Source organism: Heterodontus francisci, chromosome 23, assembly GCF_036365525.1.
Source record: "Heterodontus francisci isolate sHetFra1 chromosome 23, sHetFra1.hap1, whole genome shotgun sequence".
Lineage (NCBI taxonomy): Eukaryota > Metazoa > Chordata > Chondrichthyes > Heterodontiformes > Heterodontidae > Heterodontus > Heterodontus francisci.
The window spans coordinates 65,093,506-65,117,197 of record NC_090393.1 but is presented as its reverse complement, the minus strand read 5'-3'; the positions used below and the strand labels follow the sequence as shown (position 1 = coordinate 65,117,197).

Below are 23,692 nucleotides of genomic sequence, written 5' to 3'. Positions count from 1 at the left end.
CTGGGAACCTTGCCAGCCAGAAGCACTTGTGGCTGGTTTCGGGGCACATTTTCCAGGATTGTCCATTGGAATAAATGGTTAGAAAACCAGGGGCAATTAATGCCTGAACCTTTGGTAACTACAGCTGCCCATTGAGACTCCTGCTGACGGCACAAGTTCGGAAAATCAACTCTTAAGCTATGCACTATCAATTAGAACTTATCGTCATTTGTAGATGTTAAAAGACTTGAATTGTGTGAAAGTAAGGAGTGATATTTGGTACCAATCTGTCTCTGGGTTGGTCCTGAATAATCACCAGCCAAGGGATGGCTGCTTCTATATACAGGGTGGGTGGAATGAGGAATGTTTACTGTAAGAAAACTTTTTCTTTTATTTTGCAGCTTTGGGTCGTCTGTGAGGTCCAGCACGAATGGAATTATTTTCAATAATCAAATGCATGACTTTTCTTGTCCAGGCAAACCGAAAGGATTTGATGTTCCACCTTCCCCAGCCAACTTCATCAAACCAGGTGTGTGATGTGGGGCTGCTCTCCATCCAGTTTGGGGTGGGGGCAGGGGGGTGGTTGTGCTGTGTTTTTAAAAGAAAGACAGACTTGCATTTCTATACAATCTTTCACAACCTCGGCACATCCTAAATCGCTTTACAGCGATTGAAGTGCTTTTGATTTGAAGTCACTGTGGTAATGCAGGAAACATGGCAGCTGATTTACACACAGCAAATTCCCACAATGTGACAATGACAAGATAATCTGTTTTAGTGATGTTAGTTGAGGCCTTAATATTGTCCAGGACACCAACTCCCTTTGCTCTTCAAATAGGGACACATTATCTTCTACATCCACCTAAAATGCCAGACATGGTCTTGGTTTAACATCTAATCTCAAAGAACATATAGTACTCCTTCAGCCGAGATTTTGTACTTGAGTCTCTAGAATAGGTATTGAACCCACAATCAATTGACTCATAGGCAAGACTGCTACCACTCAGCCACATCTTTTAAATTGAGACACCAAGGAGAAGATGTGGTGCATTATCATATGATAAATGGGAAAGAGAAGGCAGAGTGGGCTCCAGGGGCCATTAGATGCAGAATTCCTCTATTTCTTATGTTTTTATATATTTTCTTGATTTAAACACAGTAAGAATGCGGGGAGCAGGAAGGGAATGAAATAGGAAAGAACAACAACAATTTGAATTTATATAGTGCCTTTAATATAATAAAATGTCCCAAGGCATTTAACAGGCGCGTTAGTAAGCACAATTTGATACTGATTCACATAAGGCAATATTAGGGTGCATGGCCGAAAGCTTAGTCAAAGATGTAGGTTTAAGGAGCATCTTAAAGGAGGAAAGCAAGGTAGACAGGCAAAGAGGTTTGGGAGAGAATTCCAGAGCTTGGGGTCTAGACATCTGAACTCACAACCAGCAATGGTGCAGCGATTAAAATCAGGGATGCTCAAAAGGCAAGAATTGGAGGAGCACAGGTATCTCAGAAGGTTGTGGAGCTGGAGGAGATTACAGAGATAGGGAGGTGCTTGAAAACAAGGATGAGAATTTTAACATGGAGGCATTGCGTAGCTGGGAGCCAACCAGTGAGCACAGGGGTGATGGGTGAACGGGACTTGGCACAAGCAAGGACCCAGGCATCAGAGTTTTAAATGACCTTAAGTTTACATAGGGTAAAATATGGAAGGCCGGCCAGGAGAACATTGGAATGGTCAAGTCGAGAAGTAATAAAGGCATGGGTGAGGGTTTCAGCAACAAATGAACTGAGGCAGGGTTGGAATTGGGCAATGCTACAGAAGTGGAAATAGGCAGTCTTGGTGATGGCACAGATATGTGGTTGGAAGTTAGATATGACATCAAGATTGCAAACAGTCTAGTTCAGTCCCAGACTGTTATATATAAACAGTAATGATCAAAACAGCTCATACACTAAAGTCAAGACTTTGCTGGCAAAATACAGTTCCACAGTATCCAATTGTCTTGTTTCAGTGAGGTTAGGTAACTCAGCATAGATCTGAAACTTTGATGATTTATTTAGCTTAATGCAAAGATACAAAGTCCCACTGCAGTCATTTTTAGATTGCACTGTTCTTTACTGGGAGCACATTATCATTGTAAGTTAATTTTGTGAACAGCATCCTCATCCGGTTTCATCCTCATCCGGTTTCATCCTCATCCGGTTTCCTCCCACAGCCAAAGGACTTGCAGGTTGGTAGGTAAATTGGCCATTATAAATTGCCCCTAGTATAGGTAGGTGGTAGGGAAATATAGGGGCAGGTGGGGATGTGGTAGAAATATGGGATTAGTGTAGGATTAGTATAAAGGGGTGGTTGATGGTCGGCACAGACTCGGTGGGCTGAAGGGCCTGTTTCAGTGCTGTATCTCTAAAACTAAAAATTAAAAACTAAAACTAAACTAAAACTGTTGCCAGGGAGAGCAACGGAATCAGCGGCCAGATAATGGAGTGTGCAGCGGGGACCCGAAGGCAATGGCTTCAGTCTTCCCAATGAAGGATATTTCTATTCATCTAGTGCCGATTGGAGAAGTAGTTTGATAATTTAGCAACAAAGGAGAAATCAAGAGATGTGGTGGTGAAGTAGAACTGAGTGTTGGCAGCATACATATGAAAACAGATGCTGTGTTTTCAGATGATATTGCCGAGGGCAGCATGGAGATGAGAATTAGGAGGGTCATAGAGACATTTACGGCAAAGAAGGAGACCATTCAGCCCTTCATGTCCATGCTGGCTCTCTGCAGCGACCCAGTCAGTCCCATTCCCCTGCTCTATCCCTGTAGCCCTGCAAATTTATTTCCCTCAAATGCCCATTCCGTTTTCTTTCAAAATCATTTATTGTCTTTGCTTCCACTACCCTGGTAGGCAGTGATTTCCAGCTCATTATAATAAAAGCAAAATACTGCAGATGCTGGAAATCTGAAATAAAAACAGGAAATGCTGGAAATACTCAGCAGGTCTGGCAGCATCTGTGGAGAGAGAAACAGAGTTAACGTTTCAGGTGAGTTCCAGCTCATTACAACTTGCTGTGTAAAAAAGTTCTTCCTCACATCCCCACTCCATGTCTTGACCAAAACCTTAAATCTGTGTCCCCTAGTCCTTTAACCCATCAGGAACAGGTTTACTTTGTCTACCTTATCTAAGCCTATCATGATCTTGTACGCCTCTATCAAATCTCCCCTCAATCTCCTTTGCTCCAAGGAGAACAATCCCAGCTTTTCCAACCTAACCTTGTAGCTAAAATTCCCCACCTCTGGAACCATTTTGGTAAATCTCCTCTGCACCCTCTCAAGGACCCTCTGATCCTTCCGAAAGTGTGGTGATCAGAACTGGATGCAACACCCTAGTTGTGGCCTAACCAGAGCTTTATAAAGTTCAGCATAACTTCCCTGCTTTTATGCTCATTACCGCTATTTATGAAGCCCAAGATCCTGTATGCTTTGCTAATTATTCTCTCAGTATGTCCTGCCACCTTCAAAGATCTTTGCATATGAACCCTAGGTCCCTCTGTTCCTGCACACTCTTTAGAACTGTGCCATTAAGTATATATTGTCTATCCCTATTCCTTCTGCCAAAATGCATCACCTCACACTTGGCAGTATTAAATTCCATCTGTCATTTCTCTGCCCATTCTACAAACCTATATATATGTTCTGTTGTAGTCGACAGTTATCGTCCTCACTGTTATGGACAGAATTGAGACAGAGAACTGAATCACTTCCCTTTACTGTCTGTAGTCAGTGTTTTCTGTTGAAAAGGTAGGTGTGTGTATTTCTTAACCTCTGAGTCTATGGCCAATTTGAATAGCCAGCAATATGCTTTTCGTGGGTTGAAATGAAGTGGATTATTTTTATTCACACGTTCATTGCTAAAGTATAACACTACGTCACTCACTCACCACTCACACACTCATGAAAGCCATTAAAGAGGATGATGCACTTTTATAAATTACAGGAATAGTTTGTAAGTCACGTGATTTAGCTCATCTTGGGGAGAAGGCATGCATTGCGGGCCAGGTGAAGAAGGCGTTTTCACTCCTGAAGTGTATTTTGGTGGATTCCATAACTGGAGTCGTATATCAAAGTTGTTGCAGGATTCTCTCGAAGGGATGGATTTTCAGCAGGTCGCAAAGTTAGTTGCTTTAGTTTTATTACAAAGAGGTCAGTGTTCTGTACTGATGAACTTGAAAAGGAACAGGCTTGGAGGCCTTAAAATGTGAGTCTCCAGTTTTAAGGCATAGGTGTTTTGCCTTTGCTGTTGTCTCTGCAGCTGCTGTTTATAGACTGTCCAGTCTCTCCCTGGCTGTTGGAGTAATAAGATCGATAGCCGTGATTATATTTGGTTGGGTGACCATCTGATCAATACTTCTATTGTCCACCCAGAACGATTTGAAGTCATTGCTACACAATGGGGGTTGGATGGTGGTCATTCACATCTACTTGTGATTTAGTTGGTTTCTTACAGCTCTCTTTGTTAAGTTTCGAGCTCGGAGACAGTGAGTCTGGGAGTCCATAGAGATTGAACTTTGGGTGAGACCACAAACAATAGGAGGTGTGAATTCCACAAATAGTTTTGTCTTGGTATGTCCATTCAAGGGAGGCACCTCTTCCCATGGTCATTCAATTAGGAACTTTCCGGAGGCTTGAGATACTTCCAAATCTGGGCTGAAATTGCAGAAGTCACCTGACCCTCGACAGCCATCTTAAGCAGCATTTTAATATCCATTGTGGTTCATTTGGAAAGAAAATCCAGCTCCAGAAGATTCTATGCTGAATACAGACCATGGTTAAAGTTATGACCAGGACATGCCTTTACTGGGCATGACACTCACTCTTTGCCACACCTCCAAGTTTAGTCTCTGTACTTTGGGGAACACCACTGTCTACCAACCTCCAGTCTGAAAAACAACCATTTACCATGACTTGCTGTTTTCTATCCTTAAGCCAAAATTTTATCCAAGCTGACTCGAACCCTCCTATTCCCTGAGCCTCAAATATATTAACCTGCCTTTTATGTAGTACTTCATCAAATGCTTTCTTCTTCTTTCTTTTCTTTTGGGCCTCCTTATCTCGAGAGACAATGGATACGCACCTGGAGGTGGTCAGTGGTTTGTGAAGCAGCGCCTGGAGTGGCTATAAAGGCCAATTCTGGAGTGACAGACTCTTCCACAGGTGCTGCAGAGAAATTTGTTTGTCGGGGCTGTTGCACAGTTGGCTCTCCCCTTGCGCCTCTGTCTTTTTTCCTGCCAACTACTAAGTCTCTTCGACTCGCCACAATTTAGCCCTGTCTTTATGGCTGCCCGCCAGCTCTGGCGAATGCTGGCAACTGACTCCCACGACTTGTGATCAATGTCACACGATTTCATGTCGCGTTTGCAGACGTCTTTATAGCAGAGACATGGACGGCCGGTGAGTCTGATACCAGTGGCGAGCTCGCTGTACAATGTGTCTTTGGGGATCCTGCCATCTTCCATGCGGCTCACATGGCCAAGCCATCTCAAGTGCCGCTGACTCAGTAGTGTGTATAAGCTGGGGGTGTTGGCCGCCTCGAGGACTTCTGTGTTGGAGATATAGTCCTGCCACCTGATGCCAAGTATTCTCCGAAGGCAGCGAAGATGGAATGAATTGAGACGTTGCTCTTGGCTGGCATACGTTGTCCAGGCCTCGCTGCCGTAGAGCAAGGTACTGAGGACACAGGCCTGATACACTCGGACGTTTGTGTTCCGTGTCAGTGCGCCATTTTTCCACACTCTCTTGGCCAGTCTGGACATAGCAGTGGAAACCTTACCCATGCGCTTGTTGAATTCTGCATCTAGAGACAGGTTACTGGTGATAGTTGAGCCTAGGTAGGTGAACTCTTGAACCACTTCCAGAGCGTGGTCGCCAATATTGATGGATGGAGCATTTCTGACGTCCTGCCCCATGATGTTTGTTTTCTTGAGGCTGATGGTTAGGCCAAATTCATTGCAGGCAGACGCAAACCTGTCGATGAGACTCTGCAGGCACTCTTCAGTGTGAGATGTTAAAGCAGCATCGTCAGCAAAGAGGAGTTCTCTGATGAGGACTTTCCGTACTTTGGACTTCGCTCTTAGACGGGCAAGGTTGAACAACCTGCCCCCTGATCTTGTGTGGAGGAAAATTCCTTCTTCAGAGGATTTGAACGCATGTGAAAGCAGCAGGGAGAAGAAAATCCCAAAAAGTGTGGGTGCGAGAACACAGCCCTGTTTCACACCACTCAGGATAGGAAAGGGCCTCAAATATATTAACCTGCCTTTTATGTAGTACTTCATCAAATGCTTTCTTAATATCCATATAAACAACATACACTGCATTCCCTACAGAACCTTTTCTGTTACTTCATCAAAAAAAATCAATTAGATTAGTCAAGCATGATCTGCCTTTTACAAATCTGTGCTGGCTATCCTTAATAAACTCAAAACTCTCCAAGTGTCTGTTGATCTTTTACCTGATTCTTGTTTCTAAAACCTTACCCAACACTGATGTTAAACTTGGCTTGTGGTTACTTGGAATGTCCTTACAGCCTTCCTTGAATAAGCGTGTCACATTTGCCACTTGTCAATCATCTGGCACCTTCCCCGTGTCCAGGGAAGATTGAAAGTTTATGGCAAGCCTTTCTTCTATCTCCATCCCCACTTCCTTTACAACATGGGATGCAAGCCATCCAGACCAGGTGACTTATCCACACTAAGCATAGCCAGACGTTCCAGTATGTCCTGCCTCTTAGAACCACCCAGTTTTGGAACCAGCACAATGGGGGCTTCCAGCTTCTTTGGCTGGGCTCAATTATATCCTGTTCAAGCATCTACTGGATTTCTTGGCAGACCTGAGCTAACTTGTCAGGTCTCAGCCTAAAAGGGTTTTGCTTAATTGGTGGGGTGTCTCCTACATCCACATTGTGAACTGTCAGTGAGGTGTGTCACAGAGTCATACAGCATAGAAACAGGCCCTTTGGCCCACCGCGTCCATGCCGACCATAATGCCTATCTATACTAATCCCACCTACCTGCATTAATTCTATATTCTTCTATGCCTTGCTCATTCAAGTACCTGTCCAGATGCCTCTTAAATGTTGCTACTGTTCCTGCCTCCACCACCTCCTCTGGCAGCTCACTCCAGATACCCACTATTCTTTGTGTGGAACATTTACCCCTTTGATCCCCTTGAAACCTCCTCCCTCTCACCTTAAATTTATGCCCTCTAGTTTTAGTCACCCCTACCATGGGAAACAGACTCTGGCTATCTACCCTATCTATCTATGCCTCTCATAATTTTATATACCTCTATCATATCCCCTCTCAGCCTCCTTCGCTCCAGGGAAAACAAACCCAGCCTATCCAATCTCTCTTTATAACTCAAGCCCTCCAAACCAGGTAACATCCTTGTGAATCTTTTCTGCACCCTCTCTAGCTTAATCACATCTTTCCTGTAGTGCGGCGACCAGAACTGCACACAGTACTCCAAATGCAGCCTAACCAACATTATGTACAACTGTAACATGACGTTGCAACTCTTGTACTCAATGCCTCGGCCGATGAAGGCAAGCATGCCATAAGCCTTCTTAACCACCCTGTCTACCTGTGTTGCCACTTTCAGGGAACTATGTACTTGCACCCCAAGGTCTCTCTGCTCAAGAACACTCCCCAGGACCCTGCCATTCATCGTATATGTCCTGCCCTGGTTTAACTTCCCAAAATGCATCACTTCACACTTGTCTGCATTAAATTCCATTTGCCAATCGCTTGCCCACTTTCCCAGTTGATCTATATCTTGTTGTAACCTTAGACAATCTTGTTCACTGTCCACTATACCACCAATTTTGGTGTCATCTGCAAACTTACTAATCATGCCCCCTACATTCACATCCAAATCATTAATATATATGACAAACAACAGAGGGCCCAGCACCGATCCCTGCAACACACCACTGGTCACCGGCCTCCAATCTGAAAAACAACCCTCTTCTATCATCAAGCCAATTTTGTTTCCAATTTGCTAGCTCACCCTGGATCCCATGTGTTCGAACTTTCTGGACCAGCCTACCATGTGGGACCTTGTCAAAGGCCTTGCTGAAGTCCATGTAGACAACGTCCATCGCCCTTCCCTCGTCAATCCTCTTGGTCACTTCCTCGAAAAACGCAATCAAATTCGCGAGACATGATTTCCCATGCACAAAGCCATGCTGACTATCCCTAATCAGACCTTGCCTTTCCAAATGCATATAAATCCTGTCTCTCAGAATCCCTTCGAATAACTTTCCCACCACTGATGTAAGACTCACTGGCCTGTAGTTTCCTGGCTTATCCCTGCTGCCCTTCTTAAATAAAGGCACAACATTAGCTATCCTCCAGTCTTCCGGTACCTCACCCGTTGCTAACGATGATACAAAAATCTCTGCCAGGGCCCCAGCAATCTACTCCCTTGCTTGCCATAACATCCTAGGATACACCTGGTCAGGCTCTGGGGATTTGTCCACCTTAATGCGCTTCAAAACCTCCAACACCTCCTCCTTTGTAATGTCGATATGCTTCAGGATATCGCTGTTACCTCCCTTGAACTCATTAGCTTCCATGACCTTCTCCATGGTAAATACAGATGGGAAATATTCATTTAAGACCTTGCCCATTTCCCGTGGCTCCACACATAGATTACCACACTGATCCTTAAGGGGACCTATTCTCTCCCTAGCTACCCTTTTACTCTTAATATATTTATCGAATCTTTTAGGATTCTCCTTTATCTTATCCGCCAGGGAAATCTCATGGCCCCTTTTAGCCCTCTAATTTCCTTCTTAAGTGTAGTCCTACATCCTCTATACTCCTCGAGGGACTCGCTCGATCCCAGCTGCCTATACCTGACATATGCCTCCTTCTTTGTCCTGACCAGACCCTCAATATCCCTCGTCAACCAAGGTTCCCTAAACTTGCCAGCCTTGCTCTTCCATCTAACAGGAACATGCTGGCCCTGAACTCTTCCTATCTCACATTTAAAAGCCTCCCACTTGCCAGACGTCCCTTTACCTGTAAACAGCCTCTCCCATTCAACTTTTAAGAGTTCCTGTCTGCAATTGAAATTAGCCTTCCCCCAATTTAGGACTTCAACCTGAGGACCAGTCCTATCCTTTTCCATAACTATCATGAAGTTAATAGAGTTATGGTCACTGGTCCCAAAGTGCTCCCCCACTCACACATCAACCACCTGTCCATCCTCATTTCCTAAGAGGAGGTTGAGTGTAGCCCCTTCTCTAGTAGGGCCATCCACATATTGCTTCAGAAAACTATCCTGGACACCCTTAACAAATTCTTCTCATCCGATCCCTTAGCACTAAGGCAGTCTCAGTCAATATTAGGGAAGTTAAAATCACCTACTATTACAACCCTATTACTCCTACACCTATCTGTGATTTCCCTACATATATGCTCCTCCAATTCCCTCTGACTATTGGGGGGCCTATAGTTTATTTATTTATTTATTTTTTATTTCGAGATACAGCACTGAAACAGGCCCTTCGGCTCACCGAGTCTGTGCCGACCAACAACCACCCATTTATACTGACCCTACAGTAATCCCATATGCCCTACCACCTACCTACACTAGGGGCAATTTATAACAGCCAATTTACCTATCACCTGCAAGTCTTTGGCGGTGGGAGGAAACCGGAGCACCCGGAGGAAACCCACATGGTCACAGGGAGACCTTGCAAACTCCACACAGATAGTACCCAGAATTGAACCCGGGTCCCTGGAGCTGTGAGGCTGCAGTGCTAACCATAGTATAATCCCATCAAAGTGATCACCCCTTTCTTATTTCTAAGTTCTACCACCCCGCCCCCCCCCCCACCCCGATATCCTTTCTAAGTACTGCCGTGATGTCCTCCCTAATCAATAGTGCTACTCCCCCTCTTCTCTTACCTCCACCTCTGTTGTGTCCTGGTTGGTGCCGACACATTCCCTGAACAGGCTGGTTATGTCTTTCTTCTGGTCATCAGTTAAATAGGCCTGCATGGTGTTTAAATCTTCCAAAATCTCTTGTTTGCCAGTCTTACAGTTGGGGGTTTACCCTGTGAGTGTTCTAGACTCTCTTCCTCGTCTATCTTGTCCTTGTTGTCACTGCTGTCCTCTTCTATCCCTACCTTACGGCAAACACCTACTGGTTGGCTGGGGTTCTCAGCTATAATATCTTTTTAACATGTTAAGGTGGCATTAGCTGTGTTTCGTTCTCTGGTCGGAGGTCTAAATCAGATAACTTACCTCATTGATCCTTTTGGTCACACTGTCTGGGCCACTAGATTTTGCTCGTGGCAACAGCACCAAGAGCTGATCTCCTGGCTGGACAGTTCAAGTCTCGGTGTGCCTGTCTGTCTGTTTCTTCATGAACTGCTGCAAAGCTTTTAAGTGCTTTTTGGCCACAGCACAGGTGTTAAAGAGCCATTTGTGAAAAGTGGACACGTACTCTAATAGTGAGTTTTCTGCCCTTGGCTCCAGAAAATGTTATTTTACTAGCTTCAGGGCTGCTCCCACCCTGTGTCCATAAATTCATTCGAATGGACTGAAGCTTGTGGATTCATTAGGTGAATCTCGCATGGTGAACAGCAAGAAACCTAATCATTTGTCCCAAACTTGAGGGGATTCAAGGCAGTATGTTCGGATTATGGTTTGAGGGTCTGATGATACTGTTCTAAGGCTCTTTGGGTCTGCGGTTATAGGCTGAGGATTTCAACTGTACGATACCTAGGCTGTGGACAACCTCCTGAAAAGCACAGGACATGAAATTTGTTTTCTGATCCGATTGGATCTCTTTTGGCAGGCCATACCAGGTTATGAACTGGGTCAGCCCCTCAAACACAACTTTGGCTGTGATTTTTTTGAGGGGGTTGGCCTCAGGGAATCAGGTGACCAGGTCCAATATAGTGAGGAGGTACGAATAGCCCGACCTGGTTCTGGGTAAGGGTCCTACACAGTCTATCAGGAGGACTCTGTTAAATGGTTCACTAAATGCCGGTATGGGTTTGAGTGGGGCAGGTTTAATTGCAGACTGTGGCTTTCCTTCAACCTGACAAGTGAGACAGGTCTTGCAGAATTTGGCCATATCAGATCTAAGGTGAGGCCAGTAAAAATACCTGCTTATTCAGGCTAGGGTCTTGCGGATACCCACATGTCCAGCCATTGGAATGGCATGGGAAATTCATAAGATTTCCTTACCGTACTCTGGGGGCACTCCAATCTGGTGGAGCACTGTCCACCCATCTTCTACCAGTCCCCCAGGGGATCTTCACTTCTGCATTACTACCCCGTCTCTCAGGTAATAGCATTCTGGGACCTGGGCAGTTTCTTCCTCAGAGCAGGCAGTTTGCGTTGTACGCTTTAGGTTAGGGTCTGCCTGTTACACCTTAATTAAGGAGGCTTGGCTGAACACCTCCTCTCCTTCATTCAGGTTCCCAAAGAAGGTTTCAGCCAGCCAGACTTCTGGTTCATCTAACTGAGTTTCTGGCTTCTCATTATTTAAACTTGCCTGCCTGGCTTGGGATCAGGTCACTACACAGTTTGGGAAGATCCCCGGGACTTCCTCCTGTAACTGTTCTGTTTCTCTCTTCTCACTTGGCTGGTCTAGGATTATGGGGGACACTATCACCTTACTGCCACACAAATCATTACCAAGCAGCAAATCTATCCCAGCCACCGGCAGCTCAGGGACAATCCCTGCAGTGATTGGCCCAGTCACCAGGTCATATTGTAAGTGAACGCGATAGAGGAGAACAGATATGTATCCTCCTCCAATCCCGTTGATTAGTGCATTGGCATTCATGGAGCATTCTGGGAGAAGTGTCAGGTCTTTTCCCAACATCAGGGATCGAGCAGCCCCTGTATCCCTGAGCAGTGCAATGGACTTGCCCATTTCCTTCAGGGGATATGGGGGACACTGTTCCTTGGAGGACAAAACTCTGGTAATTTTCAGGAATTTTGTCCGGATCCACTATGCATAGGACAGTACTGATAGAGGGGTCAATTTCTGCAGCTCGAGCCACAGTCTAATCTGCTACACCACCCACAGGAGTATCCTTCTCGGGGCTGCTTTTGTGGATCCCTATCAAACTGACGGGCTTCCCCTTGAGCTTCCAGCACTTTGAACTTGTGTGTCCTGTTTTACTGCAATAAGAACACACAGGTCTTCAAGTGTCAGTCCTGCTCCCTGTGCCTTTTCGTCTGGCTTGGGGAGGACATCTCGCACCCTCATTCCTATTGACTTTCTCTTGACTACTCCGTCCCCTATTGTATCCCCCTTTTCTTTCTTTTCTGAATTATTAGGCAAGTGTTTACCTGTGTTCCTAGGCATATGTGTGAGCTCGTAATCATCAGCAAGGGTTGCCGTATTCCTGGCTGTTAGAACACTCTGCTCTTCCAAATGAGACTTCAGGCTGTACATGTGGTCAATTTTGAGTGCTCGCACCCACCGGTCGAATGCATGTTGCTTAATTCTCTCGAATTTGAAGAAGGTTTGAATTTTCTTTTTGTGAGAGTTCCTAAAGTTCTGGTGAAATGTTTCCAGTCTTAACTCATAAGCACACAGGATGGCATGTTTCATTTGCTCGTCGTTTGAGGAGCTCTCAGCCGACAACAGGGAATAAACCTCGCGGGCTATTCCTGTTAACTGGCCTTGCAGCAGGAGAGTCCAAATTCCTTCAGGCCACTTTAACTGATCTGCAAGCTTCTCAAAGGATCTGAAGAAGGCTTCAATATCATCTTCTTCAAATTTGGGTACTAACCGGAAATACTTTAAGACATCAAAGCAATTCTCTGAACTAGGATCATTTAAATTCCCAGCAACTTCTCCACTATGTTAGGACTGCAATGGGAGCAATGCACTGTCAATTCAGTTCCGTCACTCCACAGGTCACAGCATATTTTTAAAGTTTACCACCCAACCGGAAAGCAGCTAAATTAAACACTCTAGTAGCCCCCCGAATAAAACAGACCAAATCAGGTATCTTTAGGTAACAGCACATTAACTATTTATTAAAATTAAATCTTAAACACTATAAAGATAAACCTATGTCCAAAGACCTTATAACTTCTTATTTTAATCTAACTTGTCCATTTACAAACATGCACTCAAAAATAACAGCAGTTAACTGGTTTTAAAATTGGTGTTTTTAAAATTAGCTGTTTCTTAAGAATAAATAAATAAGTCTTTGTGGGTTATGTTCCTGATGGATGAGGTATTGTAATGTGAATATAATCAAATGCTACTCGAAGTCTTCACTTGGATTTGATGAAGCAGTCTGTTTTTGATAGGCATTCAAACTCTTTGGCTGCAGCAGACATCAAGCAGTTACTTCAGCAATACCAAATGGTCTCTTAAAAGGGTTATTTCCTCTTCAGGCAATTAATTTGGCCTGTAGCTCCTTGTAGAATTTCTGCTGAGAGAGAATGGACAGCTCTTTTCTCTTTAGTACGTGTCACTGGTGAGTCTGGTTCAGACCTGTTTTTGCCAGTTTTACACAGAATCAAATCGAAACATTATACCATGTGACCCTTCCCTCCTGCATGTGCCTAGGTAACAAAATGCAGCTGTGGCACACTGTGCTCAGTCTTAACGGCACACTATTTTCAAAAAGAGCCTTAAAGGCACACACTGTTTATAATCCGAGGAGAAAAGAAAAAAATACAAGTCCGTGACAACTCCGCCTTTGGCGAAATGAAACGCCATTCTTAAAAATGCGTTTCATTATAATGCAAAAAATTAGAAACTGGGAAAAAAGCACTAAATTTTTTTTTACATTCACACCCATTCACTGTACTGATAATTTACAACATTTTCTTTATACCATCACCATCCATATAACCTAACATTGTTAAATGCATAACAAAGTGTTGACGATAATATTGTTTTTCCCCAAAATATGTACAATTTTCAAATGATAAGGCTGTAACAACAAACTCCATCTAAATATTCTAGCATTTCGTTTTTTAAATTTTTCCACAAACGTTAATGGGTTATGGTCAGTGTTTATTAATATTTTTTTATACCCTTGGCAGACATATACTTTGAAATGTTTGAGAGCTAACAAAAGTCCTAATGTTTCTTTTTCCAAAGTGGAATACTTTTTTTGATGGCAATTTAGTTTTCTTGAAAAGTACCCTACTGGCTTCTCTATGCCTGATTCATCATCCTGCAATAGGACTGCACCAACCCCCAGGTCGCTTGCACAATTGCTATTTTAAAGGGTTTAGCAAAACTTGGAGCAGCCAATATTGGTTCATTAGGTTAGGATTGCCTTTAGCCTTTCAAAAGCTGCCTGGCATTAAAAAAGAACAAAGAACAGTACAACACAGGAATAGGCCATTAGACCCTCCAAGCCTGCGCCGATCTTTTGCCTGTCTAAACTAAAACCTTCTGCACTTCTGGGGACCGTATCCCTCTATTCCCATCCTATTCATGTATTTGTCAAGATGCCTCTTAAACGACGCTATCGTATCTGCTTCCACCACCCCCGGCAGCAAGTTCTAGGCACTCACCACCCTCTGTGTAAAGAACTTGCCTCGCACATCCCCTTGAAACTTTGTCCCTCGCACCTTAAACCTATGTTCCCTAGTAACTGACTCTTCCACCCTGGGAAAAAGCTTCCAACTATCCACTCTGTCCATGCCACTCATAACTTTGTAAACCTCTATCATGTTGCCCATCCACCTCCGTCGTTCCAGTGAAAACAATCCGAGTTTATCCAACCTCTCCTCATAGCTAATGCCCTCCAGACCAGGCAACATCCTGGTAAACCTCTTCTGTACCCTCTCCAAAGCCTCCACGTCCTTCTGGTAGTGTGGCGACCAGAATTGCACGCAATATTCTAAGTGTGGCCTAACTAATGTTCTGTACAGCTGCAGAAAAATCAAAATCAGAATCCCATTTGCCATATAATAGTCTTCTGGAGCTCCTTTCGCCTCAGCTTCTGTCAGAGCCGTCTATGCTATTCGATGTAACTCTGGATCATATGATCATACTACCTTGGTTTCCTTTTTAGTAGCAAATCGGTTAATGGAGCAGTCACAGTACTAAAATTCTGTACAAATTTCCTGTAAAAACTGCACATCCCTAAAAAACTCATTATTTCCCATTTAGATTTTGGGGTAGGGAAGTCCATTAAGGCTTGTGCCTTTGCTGTTTTTGGCAATACCTGTCCTTGCCCCACTATGTGTCCAAGGTAAGTTACTCTCGCTTTTCTGAATTCGCTTATTTCCAGATTTATCACCAAGTCCACTGCTTGTAACTTTTTAAACAGAATTTTTAGCTGGTTTATGTGTTCTTGCCAAGTGTTACTATATATTACTACATCATCGAGATATACTATACAGTTGGAACACTGGCTACCATCTGATTCATTAACCTTTGAAAAGTGGCTGCGGCATTTTTAGCCCGAATGGCATCACCCGGCACTGATAAAGACCGTCAGGTGTTACAAAAGCTGATATCTCTTTGGCTCAAGGAATTAAAGGAACTTACTAGTATCCCTTTAACAAGTCAATCTTGGTTAGAAACCTAGCACTGCCCACTCTGTCGATACAGTCTTCTAAACCTGGAATTGGGTAGGAGTCTGCCTTCGTTAATGCAGTGACCTTTTTGTAGTCTATACAAAACTGGGCTGACCAGTCAGGTTTAGGTACTGGAACTATTGGTGAACTCCAGCTGCTTTGACTAGGTTTGATCAAATTGTTTTCCAGCATGTATTGGACCTCTGCTTTTACTTGGGCCTGTTTGTAAGGATGTTGTTTTAAAGGAACGGTTCCCACTATATTCACATCATGTGTGGCTAAGATTGTGCATCCTAGCTTATCTCTACAAACTCTTTGAAATGTTTTGAAAAGCCTGGTTAGGTCTTCACATTGTTTTGCCTTTAAGTACAAAAACATATTCTCCAATTTTCTTAGCCATACTGTATTCACTGATCTGATAGCTGGAGGTTGAATCTGAAAATTCTCTAGGCATTCTTACAATCCTTTTTCTTCTCAACAGTCCCGATTACCTGACATACCTGTACTGGCTTATCCTCCTCCCCGCAGTAATATGCTTTAGCATATTGATGTGACACAACCGGTTCTTTTTCCGCTAATCAGGGGTGTCAATCAGGTAAACTACCTTACCCACTCTTTTGATCACTCTGTAGGGCCACTGAACTATGCTTTTAATGGTTCTCCCTGTAACGGTAACAACACCAATACTTCATCCCCTGGTTGAAAATTGCGGGGTTTTGTATTCCTGTCTGTCCATTTTTTCATATTGGCTTGGGATGCTTTAAGTGTTACCGAGCCCTACAAAACTACTTTACATCCTTTGTAAGGTCTGGCCAGTAATAATGTTGGCTTATATGTGATTTGGTCTTCCGAATTCCCGCATATCCTACAAAGAGAATGTCATGTGCTAACCTTAATAATCTCTGGTGATATTTAGGTGGTACCACTATCTGTTCAACAACTGTCCAGTCTTCATCCACAGGCCTATGAGACAGTCTCCATCAAAATCCCATTTGCCATATAATAGTCTTCTGGAGCTCCTTTCGCCTCAGCTTCCGTCAGAGCCATCTATGCTATTCGGTGTAACTCTGGATCAGCTTGCTGTGCTGCAATGATGGAAGATCTGTTAAACATCTCATTTAGATTATCTAAATCCCCAAATAAGGTTTCAGATATTTGGCTATCTGTTTGTGGTGCCAATTATATCCCCGACAGTAGATCCTGTTTCGCCATTGCTCGGGTGACTACACATGCAGGAAATATTCTTGGAACTTGTTCCTGTATTTGCTCCGTTTCTCTAACTTCACTTGGTGCTTCTGTAACTATAGGAGAAACTAATACTTTTGATCCGGCCAAATCATTTCCTACAGTTACCATCTCAGATATTAAGTTACTGTCTAGGCATACTTTATATAAAGGTACAGGTATACACTCCCCACCAACTCCATAAACTAAAATTTTAGCGTTCAAGGCGCTCTCTGGTGGAAACGTTATATTTTTCCCCAGTAAGAGTGTTTGGGTTACTCCTATATTCCTGAGTATAATGATAGGTTTTTCTGCCTCACTTAAAGAATATGGAGTTACTTTCCCCTTTGACAAAAAATCGTTAATACTTTTGGGTATCTTATTCTTAACCTTTATACTCACTTTAGTTTTTGTATCTGGTTTTACAGCTGCCATTAAAGCTATAGCCTGGTTTGCTATACTCTCAGCAGAGTCTTTTCCTTTTCATTAACTTTGCGTACCCCAACAAGTCCTATGGGGTTACCTTGCAATTTCCGGCATTCTGAACGAAGATAACCCATTTTGCGGCAATGATAATACTTTGGCTTGCAACCCTCACTTCTACCCTCAGCACCTTCCTTTCTGGCCTGAGGAGGGGATCCTGGGGCATTCCCAGCTGTCCCTTCCTGTCCCTGGCTACTTGCCTTCCTTTCACTCTCCCACTTTCTACTCGTCTCAGGTTTATGGGGGTGATGGACAAAAGGTTTTGGCTTATTCATAAGCTTGAAATCATCAGCAATTTCCGCTGCTTGACTAGCTTTCAAAACTTTCAGGTTATCTACATGAGTTCTCACTAATGAAGAAATGAAATTTTTAAATTCCTCCAAGAGAACCAACTCTCTAAGGCTCTCATATGTGGTTTCCATCTTTAATGCCCATATCCAATGGTCAAAATTAATTTGCTTCACCCTCTCAATTCTACATATGTCTCTGTAAGTTCTGAAACCTCTGACGGTAAGCTTCAGGGACTAACTCATACGCAGCAAGAATAGCCTTTTTTGCCATCTCATAATCTACAGAAGCCTCTTCAGGAAGCATGGCATAAATGTCAAGAGCTCTGCCTACCAACCTGCTTTGCATAAGCAGTGTTCAGCTTTCCTTTGGCAATTTCATCTGTTTGGCTATTTTTTCAAAAGATATGAAAAATGCGTCTACATCCCTTTCCTCAAACTTAGGAAGAGCTTGTATAAATTTAAACAGCTTTTCGCTGGGTCCTGGGCTGAATTCAGATTCTTCCTGACCCGAATTTCCCCTCGAGTCAAGACCACTCCTTTGTCTTCATTCCATCTCTCTTCATCTAAATTTCCTCTCTTTCTCCCTTTCCTCATTTTCAAGTTGACGTTTTCTTAATTCTTTTTCAGCCTCAAGTTTTCTTTTAGCTATTTCTTTTTCTGTTTCCTGTTGAAGCCTAAGTTTTTCCTTTTGCAACTGAATTTTGTCTAATTCCACTGCATCACTCTCTGACTTACTACCTTCTTGTTCCTCGTCTTCTTCTAATTCCAGATGTTGGGCTATTAGGCCAATTATCACTGCTTTTTTGGCAGCTGATTTCAATTCTAACCCCAATTTTGTCACCAATTCTTTTAGTTTCTTCTTAGTTAAAGTTATCAAGTCACTAAAGGAAACATTCTCCTTTCCCAGAAACTCTGCTGCAACTGCCAATGCCATTCTGATGATATAGACTGTATCTTATTATACAAGAAACCTGGTTCCTTTTATTTTTTCACAACTGGCATTAGATTTGAATCCCAACAATCAGGTTTCTAATTAATATGATCCCAGACACGAGAGCAATTAATATAATGCCGGACGCAAGACCCCAATTTATATGTTATCCCAGAGACGAGCAATTAATATGATTCCAAATGTGAGCCCTCCAATTAGTCTGATTCTGATCCTGGATGAGCCCCCAATTAATATGTTATGACCGCAGCGGGAGCAACACACTGTCAATTCAGTCCCGTCGCTCCACAAGTCACAGCATATTATTAAAGTTTTCCACCCAACCAGAAAACAGCCAAATTGAACACTCTAGTAACCTCTGGAATAAAACAGACCAAAGCAGGTATCTTTAGACAACAACAAATTAACTGTTAAAACTAAATCTTAAACACTGTGACGATAAACCTATGTCTAAAGACCTTATAAACTTCTTATTTTAATCTAACTTCCCCAATCACACATGTACACTCAAAAATAACAGTAGTTAACCGGTTTTAAAAGTGGTGTTTTTAACATAAGCTGTTTCTTAAGAATAAATAGAGACATGTTGTTGAAGCCTTTCATCTTGCACTCATCAGGACAATACGCAAGAATAACCAATGTAGGGGAAAACAACAACTTATACTGCATGAGAAGAGAGTGCTGATTGGTTGGCAAGTGAACTCTGATTGGTAGAGGCGTTGCCATGGACCAGTTTATGGTGACTGACAATTAACTGCCAAGCTTTGCCATTACGTGAATCAGTATTCATTGAACTTATGAACTCGGCAACTCACGCAGTTGAGTTCAGTTTTAACGACACCGTGCATGTCCAAATAGATAGTGTTGCCATGGGATCCCCTCCAGCCCCAACTCTCGCAAACATCTTTGTTTGGTTCCATGAGAAATGTGTCTTTGAGGGACTGACACCTAACCTCCTACCTCTTGCATATTTCCGATATGTAGATGATACGTTTGCTATATTTGAATCCACAGTTGTATGCAATAATTTCCTTGCACGTCCTAATGTGCTCCATCCTGTGCTCAAATTCACCTTTGAAATAGAGCAGTCAAATGAGCTCCCTTTCCTTGACGTACTAGTTGAGAAATCTGTTAAGGAGTTCTCTACCACAGTCTACCGCAAACCTACCTTCACTGGTCAATACATGTGTTGGGATTCTTACAGTTCAACACGCGATAAGATAGGCCTTATTGGCAACCTCATAAATAGGGCCTGAGCCATTTTCTCACCATACAATCTTGATGCTGAAATAGGGCAAATCAAAGACATCCTGCATGAAAGTAGCTGCCCTGATCAGATCACTTCTCACTGTATATCACACAAACTTATGAACGTGCCTAAGGCTGTCATTATCGGCCTTGAAAAGTGCCCAGTCTACCTCAAATTACTCTGGAAGGAAAATGTATCCCAAAAGTTTGAGCAACAGGTGAAGCTAGCTGTTCCACGTTCCTACTATGCAGTAGCAACACGTGTGGTACTCGCCACTAACAGGATGCTGCCGTCAAGCCAAAAAGACGTCCTGCCTGTCACACGAATGAGTAATGTGATATATGAATTTCAATGCCAATGTGATTCTAGGTATATAGGCCATACGTCCCAAGACTGGCGTATCCTATCAAACAACATGTCCCATCTGCTGTTTGTAACGGGCAAGGTACAGGCTGTACCCAACCAACCCGTGCTTACAAAACACAAAACACAGTGCCCAACATTAGATGTGATTCCGCAATTGGACAACGTTTGCTAAACAACCTGCAGTGTGCTAAGAATTACGCTGACAACCAATTTAAGATTGTCAGTAGGGCTCGCAGTGTGATGCATTTGCGCGTATTGGAAGCGACATATATTAATACACAGGGCCCTGTTTTTTGTAGACAGAAAGAACATGTACACACATTGCACCTGTTTCAGCTAAACAAAATAAGTGACAGCCATTCACTGGTTCATTCCTCAGTGCAATGCCTTGACCAGAGTCAAGCTGCCTGCTTTAAAATTTAATCAAAGCTTGGCAGTTAACAGTTAGTCACCAGAAACTGGTGCATTCTCCATGGCAAAGCCTCTACCAATCAGAATTCACTTGCTAACCAATCAGCACTCTCTTCTCATGCAGTATAAGTGGTTGTTTTCCCTTACATTGGTTATTCTTGTATATTGTCCTGATGAGTGCAAGACAAAAAGCTTCGACAACATGTTTCTATTTTCAGCAATACTCAAGTTCTGTACTACCAAATGACTATAAGAATAAATAAATAAGTAAGTCTTTGTGGGTTATGTTCCTGATGGATGAGGTATTCTAATGTGAATATAATCAAATGCTACTTGAAGTCTTCACTTGGATTTGATGAAGCAGTCTGTTTTTGATAGGCATTCAAACTCTTCGGCAGCAGCAGGCATCAACAGTTCCTTCTGCAATACCAGATGGTCTCTTAAAAGGGTTATTTCCTCTTTAGGAAATTAATTTGGCCTGTAGCTCCTTGTAGAATTTCTACTGAGAGAGAATGGACAGCTCTTTTCTCTTGAGTACGCTTCGCTGGTGTCTGGTTCAGACAGGTTTTTGCCAGTTTTACGCACAGTCAAATCAAGGATGTCTCTGAACGGACAGGGGACATTCTGAAGGGGGAGGATGAACAGCCAGAGGTTGTGGTACACATCGGTACCAATGACATAGGCAGGAAGAGTGATGAGGTCCTGCAGGGGGAGTTTAGGGAGTTAGGTAGTAAGTTAAAAAACAGGACCTCTAGGGTTGTAATCTCTGGATTACTCCCTGTGCCACGTGCCCGTGAGGCTAGAAATAGGAAGATAGTGCAACTAAACACGTGGCTGAGCAGCTGGTGTAGAAGGGAGGGTTTCAGATATCTGGACCATTGGGCTCTCTTCAGGGACAGATGGGACCTGTACAAGAAGGACGGGTTGCATCTAAACTGGAGGGGCACTAATATCCTGGCTGCAAGGTTTGCTAGCGTCACTCGGGAGGGTTTAAACTAGTGTGGCAGGGGGGTTGGAACCAGAGAAGTAGGACAGCTAGTGAAATAAATGAGGAGGACATAGTAAATAAGGCCAGTAGGACTAAGAGGAAGAGCAAGCAGGGAAGATGTTGCTGAGCACAGCGGGACTGGTGGTCTGAAGTGCATTTGTTTCAATGCGAGAAGTATAACAGGTAAGGCAGATGAACTTAGAGCTTGGATTAGTACTTGGAAATATGATGTTGTTGCTATTACAGAGACTTGGTTGAGGGATGGGCAGGATTGGCTGCTAAATGTTCCAGGCTTTAGAGGCTTCAGGCGGGATAGAGGGGGATGTAAAAGGTGTGGGGGAGTTGCATTACTTGTTAAGGAGAATATCACAGCTGTACTGCGGGAGGACACCTCAGAGGGGTCATGCAGCGAGGCAATATGGGTGGAGCTCAGGAACAGGAAGGGTGCAGTCACGATGTTGGGGGTTTACTACAGGCCTCCCAACAGCCAGCGGGAGGTAGAGGAGCAGATATGTAGACAGATTTTGGAAAGATGTAAAGGTAACAGGGTTGTGGTGGTGGGTGATTTTAACTTCCCCAATATTGACTGGGACTCACTTAGTGCTAGGGGCTTGGATGGGGCAGAATTTGTGAGGAGCATCCAGGAGGGCTTCTTGAAACAGTATGTAGATAGTCCAACTAGGGATGGGGCCATTCTGGACCTGGTATTGGGGAATGAGCCCGGCCAGGTGGTCGAAGTTTCAGTGGGGGAGCATTTTGGGAGCAGTGACCATAATTCCATAAGTTTTAAGGTACTTGTGGATAAGGATAAGAGTAGTCCTCGGGTGAAGGTGCTAAATTGGGGGAAGGCTAATTATAACAATATTAGGCAAGAACTGAAGAATTTAGATTGGGGGCGGCTGTTTGAGGGTAAATCAACATCTGACATGTGGGAGTCTTTAAAATGTCAGCTGATTAGAATCCAGGACGAGCATGTTCCTGTGAGGAGGAAAGACAAGTTTGGCAAGTTTCGGGAAGCTTGGATAACGCAGGATATTGTGAGCCTAGTCAAAAAGAAAAAGGAAGCATTTGTAAGGGCTGGAAGGCTAGGAACAGACAAAGCACATGAGGAATATAAAGACAGTAGGAAGGAACTTAAGCAAGGAGTTAGGAGGGCTAAAAGGGGTCATGAAAAGTCATTGGCAAACAGGATTAAAGAAAATCCCAAGGCTTTTTATACATATATAAAGAGCAAGAGGGTAACCAGGGAAAGGGTTGGCCCACTCAAGGACAGAGATGGGAATCTATGTGTGGAGCCAGAGGAAATGGGCGAGGTGCTAAATGAGTACTTTGCATCAGTATTCACCAAAGAGAAGGACTTGGTGGATGATGAGCCTAGGGAAGGGAGTGTAGATAGTCTCAGTCATCTCATTATCAAAAAGGAGGAGGTGTTGGGTGTCTTGCAAAGCATTAAGGTAGATAAGTCCCCAGGGCCTGATGGGATCTACCCTAAAATACTGAGGGAGGCAAGGGAGGAAATTGCTGGGGCCTTGACAGAAATCTTTGCATCTTCATTGGCGACAGGTGAGGTCCCAGAGGACTGGAGAATAGCCAATGTTGTTCCTTTGTTTAAGAAGGGTGGCAAGGATAATCCAGGAAATTATAGGCCGGTGAGCCTTACGTCAGTGGTAGGGAAACTATTAGAGAGGATTATTCGGGACAGGATTTACTCCCATTTGGAAACAAACGAACTTATTAGCGAGAGACAGCACGGTTTTGTGAAGGGGAGGTCGTGTCTTACTAATTTGATTGAGTTTTTTGAGGATGATTGATGAAGGAAGGGCAGTGGATGTTATCTATGTGGACTTTAGTAAAGCCTTTGACAAGGTTCCGCACGGCAGACTGGTACAAAAGGTGAAGTCACATGGGATCAGAGGTGAGCTGGCAAGATGGATACAGAACTGGCTCAGTCATAGAAGACAGAGGGTATCAGTGGATGGGTGTTTTTCTGAATGGAGGGCTGTGACTAGTGGTGTTCCGCAGGGATCAGTGCTGGGACCTTTGCTCTTTGTAGTGTATATAAATGATTTGGAGGAAAATGTAGCTGGTCTGATTAGTAAGTTTGCGGACGACACAAAGGTTGGTGGAGTTGCGGATAATGATGAGGATTGTCAGAGGATACAGCAGGATA

General features: G+C 43.6%; 1 protein-coding gene across 1 annotated transcript in view; it reads left to right on the top strand.

The window, feature by feature from the left end:
* The window catches only part of LOC137383032 (glutathione hydrolase 1 proenzyme-like), a 112,338-nt gene that overhangs the window by 51,061 nt on the left and 37,585 nt on the right, over positions 1-23,692 (top strand). The window contains exon 8 of the mRNA XM_068055626.1: positions 381-508. Coding sequence (XP_067911727.1) covers positions 381-508 — 128 coding nt within the window. The remainder of the gene's footprint in view (positions 1-380; positions 509-23,692) is intronic.